Consider the following 5271-nt stretch of genomic DNA (forward strand, 5'->3'; position numbering starts at 1 on the left):
CACTAATAGAATTATCCTTGAGCTTTCTTCTGAGTCCATTTTAATATGTTTTATTAATGAGACTAAGGTCCCAGAAAGATGACCCCAATTTCCCAGGTAATAATAGCACCTAGAAATGAGACCAGACATCTAGAGAAAAAAAGTCATGGATTTGTCCTAATGGATACCTACCACACAGGCATCTGAGACACCTTGAGTTTGGCTAACACAGCTATACAGTTCCTGATTTTCTTCCATGGTGAGGCATGAACAGAAAGCAATAGCTACCCAAACAGCCTATCCCTCCCTTATCTAGATGTTGCAGGTACTAATCTGAGTTCAAAGGGCATCCACTGAAGCTTCCAAGTTCTTGAGTCTCAAAACATGGATTTGTTGACAGATGCATAGCTAGCACGAGAGGAAACAGCTTATTACAACAAGCAAATGAGCTTAAAAATGGGCCAAAATACAAATTATGTCCATGATTCAAAAACAGCTGGAGCTGGGGGCCATGTGACCATCCGTGGGCTGCTTATGTATTGTGCACTGTTTTCTGCTCATGCTGTGTTTTGCTGCATGCAGCCAGCTGCCAGGATCAGTTCCAGCCTTCCTCTGCCTTTGGCTTCTTTCATTAATCTAGACTTTCCCTTTGATCTTAATCTCCGGCCTCAAAGGCACAATAAATTTAGTGAAGAAATAATCTCTGAAATCAGATATCATTATTTTCCTTTGCAGAGCTCTTTTCCCAATTCTCTCCCCCTTCTTTGGGCTAAAGCCAGTTGCCATAGGCCAATCAATGGTAGCCAAAGAAAAATGCCTGTGTTAAGAAAACAGCTTATGGTTATGCATGAATACACATGCATACCCATGCACACATTCCAGGCAGATGCTTGAATAGAACCATTTGACACCTTCACCTCACTGAGAACAGTCCCACTGAATGTACATGGATAAGCATTTTCTACAACTTTAAACACTGCAGAAAGGCAGAGAACTTACCCCATCGCTGCTGTGAACCTGGAAGCTGTTTTCAGTCTTTTCAGGGACACAGGACTCCTCAAAGATCTGGCTGTCTGTCTTGTAGACTTTCACATCAACTGAAACATCAGAACAGAGCTATAAAATAGTTTCTTTAAGCTGTGGGTGTGCCCCTGCATTTAGTATCAGGAAACAGAAAGAAGTAGTTGCAAGTTCCTGTTCTCAGAAACTGAAACCATCGCCTTTTCACTCTCTTCTCAGACCTCTGGGGAGAAGGCTGGGAAACAGGCTGACATGTGACTTCCTTTCTGCTGGGATTCCTGGCACTAGGCAATGCCAATTAGTGCAAATTCCCTAAAGCCTAGATGTGCTCTGTGTCAACTTTTCCTGGAGGGTCTGTATGATGCATTAGACCCTCTATCTTCCCAAATAAACCTCTCTCTCTCAAGTTGCCTTTGTCAGGTATTCTATCACAGTGAAGAGAAAAGTAACAAATGCATCATCCAAGCTGGTAGCTCAGAAGGAGCACAAGACTCAGTGACTGGTACCAGTGGTGCCTAGGAGTCTCTTGCAGTTTATTTTTGTTTTTGTTTCTTGATGATGTCATAGAATAAACAATACATTTCTAGTTCAGAGGAAGGGAGTAATGCCAGATCTACACAATGGGAGTTTAAAATTTAACATTGTTTAGGGCCTGTTTCTAAAGGGGATTACTTTGAGTTTTAACTTCTATGGTATATTTACTGTTTTTTAAGGATAATTATTCTAAGTTTTTATATTGTTTGACATATTTATGGATTTTTTATTTATTTTTTGGTCTTTTTGTAGCCCAAGTTGTCCTGGAACTCATTATTTAGACCAGGCTGGCCTTGAACTCACAGAGATCCACCTGCCCCTGCCTCCCAAGTGCTGGGGCTACAGGAGTGTGCCACCATGCCCTGCATTTACAGATTATTTGGGGGGGAGTCTTTTTGAGACAGGGTCTCCCTGTAGCCCCAGATGTCCTGGAACTCATTATGTAGACAAGTCTGGCCTTGAACTCACAGAGATCTGCCTACCTCTGCCTCCCAAGTGCTGGGATTAAAGGCATATGCATTTTTAAAAGGAATTACTTTTAGGTTTTTGACATAGTTTGAATGACATCTTTATCTGGTGATTTTAAGGGAATTATTTAGATTTTAACATCTTTTATATGGTATTTTTACAGATTTCTGAAAATGACTATTTTAAATTCTTACTGTTTTACATAGTATATTTGTTAGTTTCTAAAGGGAACTTAAATTTTTTCTAGCCATTTGCCTCCAAGGTGCAAAGGGAGCTGACACTTTATGATGACTAGACCTGTGAAGCATGTGGAAATTTGCTGTACTCCAGGGCCAAAACCTTTCAAGAGACAATCTAGTACCGACACATAGTTCCAACAATGAGAGGTAAAAAGTAATAGTCTATTTGACTGAGAGGCTAGAGATGCCATCTCGACTGGTCTTAACTCCTCTCCTTTCTACACTGTGATTCTAAGCCTGTTTTTCTCTGGAACAGAGCTATTTCCCTCTCTCAGATGCTCTATGCTTGCTTATGTTCCTACCCCATTATTCCCTGAGTGCTTTCTAATTATAATGTCAGGGTAATATTAATTATATTGTTAAATTGTCACGTGGTGTTTGAGCTCACTGAGACGCTGACTCTGGAGATGGGATTAACCTTCCTACTTCAGACTCAAGCCTATTATCTGAAGATGTGTTCTCCAAGACTTTTCCAGGTTCAGGCTGGTTCCCTGACCCTGTGACAAGGAAGAGAACAACAAAACAGCCTAAGAGTAAAAGCACTGTGCAGTTGTAAACAGCTAAAGTGTAAATTAATTTCAACAGAGGGTATTTCTGTCTATAATGAAACTAACTAATGAGATTATTTTCAGTGTTATTTACATTTTATTTATTCTTAACCTAATCTGTTAACGTTTCCTTTTGTCCTTCCTGTCTCCTCTGATTTATGTTCTTAGATTGACAAGGGTTTATTAACTTCCTTCAGTTATTTAGCTCTAAAAAGGAAAACAGATGCTACCTCAAATCTACATGGAAACTTAATTCTTTCTTTAGACCACTAATTACCTATACAAAATGACATCTAAGCTGGTTGGGTAAAATCCTATTTGTTAAATACCATTTTTGTTTTAGTTTACTTTCATGGTGTTTTAAGATGTACTCATTTTGTTTGTCTACTTCAAAGGTGTTTTAGTTTAAAAATGATAAACCAACCACATTCTCAAAAAAGACTGTATAAATAAATATGTATATACAGTCAACATAAATTTATGTTTCTTAAAATTAATTTACTTGGTATCATATTAATTTTTAACTAAAATCTCATACTAACTAAAAATGTTAACATCAAAATATTTTTTTCAGCAAAAATATTCTCTCTTTACAACATGGTTCCTGGTATTAAAATATATGAATTAATCTCTCTCTCCCTCTCTCCCTATCTCTCTCCTCCCCCAGCCCTTCTGGGGCTCCACTAAATCTCTGTTAAGCCACTGCCCTTCTGGAGCTCATCTTCCCTCAGCCTCTACTAAACCTTGGGATCAACTTGTTCCACAAGCTTCCCTCCCTTCTGGCTCACTGCATTTTTTTCTGCTTTTCTCCCATCCCATTCCTTGTACTTTATCTCCATCTACTGGGTGGTCATGCGACGCTCTCATTGCAAAGTTTTCCACTCATCTTGCTTGCCTCAAAATCACACACATGTCAGAAAATCCCTTCCTTTCTCTAGCTACAGGATGCTATTTCTAGAGATAGGAACATGCACTACTTCCTGTCCAGGAAAGGATCTCACCTTTCCTCTCCCTGATGATCTAATTGTGGGATGCCACCTTCTGGGACTTGAAAATAACTCAAAAATAACTCAAACCTGTGCAAAAAGAAAGGATGCTTTCTTTTGGTACCTGGTTCTCCTTGCTCTCGTTTTGCATGACTGAGCCAAACCCATTTTCCCTCTACTCCCTCCCTGTCTCTCTCTTCCTCATCTGCTGTGCTTTCCTGCCCAGACTCGTGATCCTGCCTCCAATCCCTATGGAGAGAGGATTTTCTTTGTCTCCTGCCTGCTTGGTTCAGTCTCCATCTCCTACCCTCTTGCTCGGTTCTTTCTCTATCTCCTCTTCACTCTGTACTTAATCTGTCACTATGGGAACTACCTACTCAAAGTCTCAGGGTCTTACATCTCTTGCTTGTCTTCTTAAATCCTTAAAACAACTAGGACTTTCAGATACAATCAGGCCAAAACACCTGAAGTTCCTGTGCACCACTGCCTGGCCTCAGTACAAGTTAGCTAATGACTCTGTTTGGCTGGACACCAGAACCTTAAAGTTCAATATTTTGAGAGATTTAGAAAATTTCTGCCATCATAAAGGCAAACGGTCTGCATTATCATACATTCAAGCTTTCTTTGATCTCTGTGCTAATCCCTCCCTCTGTGTCCCATGTTTTTCCCAACAGGTTCATCTGGCTAAGACAGTTTCATGGATCCCAAACTGCAGGGGCCTCCCTCTGTCCTCCTCCTCCCTACCCCTCCACCTCAGCTTTTTATCTTACCATAGCTGATGAACTGCCTCTGATTAGGACCCATCCTCAATCTCCTCCTGTTCCCCAGCCTGAGGCACAGCCAAGTCCTCCCCCTGCTCTCCCTTTGCTATACCCTCCTTTGCTTTCCACTCCAAAGCCCAGCCTGGCTCCCCTCCTGTCTCTGCCTTGAACACCCTCTCCATGATCTTCCACCTCTCCTCTCTGGCACCGCTCTAAGTCCATCACCTGCTCTCCTTCCACTGACTCTCCTCTACTCAAGAAATCTAAAACCTTCAATACCTTCTTTTCAAATATTCCCTAGTCTCCCCTATTCTGGCTTCTAGCTCAAATAACCCATTTATCCCTCCTGTATCTACTTCTACTTCAATTCCAGACCCTGCCTCTGATACCTCTGCCCCTGCATCCCCTCATCGACAGGACACCCCTCCCATATCTCCCACTCTGGCCTCTTCCCAGGACTCCCTTCTCCCAATCCCTCTCCTATGTCAAGCCACACTCGCTCCCACACCCAGTCTCAACCCCCTGCCCATGGTATCTTTCCCCCTCCGGGAGGTAGCAAACCCTGATGGGATGGTCAAAGTCCATGTCCCTTTCTCTCTTAGAAATCTATCTCACCTCATATGCAAAATAGGCTATTTTTCTACTAATCCTACACACTTCATACAAGATTTTAAATACATCACTCGCAACTATGATCTAACCTGGACTGTCCTGCCACATGTGTTTCGAGATAGCC

General features: G+C 41.6%; 1 protein-coding gene across 1 annotated transcript in view; it reads right to left on the reverse strand.

The window, feature by feature from the left end:
• LOC103738030 (interferon-induced protein with tetratricopeptide repeats 1) overlaps nucleotides 1-1234 on the reverse strand; it is a 19635-nt gene extending 18401 nt beyond the window's left edge. The window contains exon 1 of the mRNA XM_008837835.3: nucleotides 979-1234. Within this exon, the coding sequence (XP_008836057.1) occupies nucleotides 979-983 (5 nt within the window). The 5' untranslated portion in view covers nucleotides 984-1234. The remainder of the gene's footprint in view (nucleotides 1-978) is intronic.
• Between the last annotated feature and the right edge of the window lie 4037 nt (nucleotides 1235-5271).

The sequence above is a fragment of the Nannospalax galili genome, unplaced genomic scaffold, assembly GCF_000622305.1.
Source record: "Nannospalax galili isolate Female #2095 unplaced genomic scaffold, S.galili_v1.0 scaffold498, whole genome shotgun sequence".
NCBI lineage: Eukaryota > Metazoa > Chordata > Mammalia > Rodentia > Spalacidae > Nannospalax > Nannospalax galili.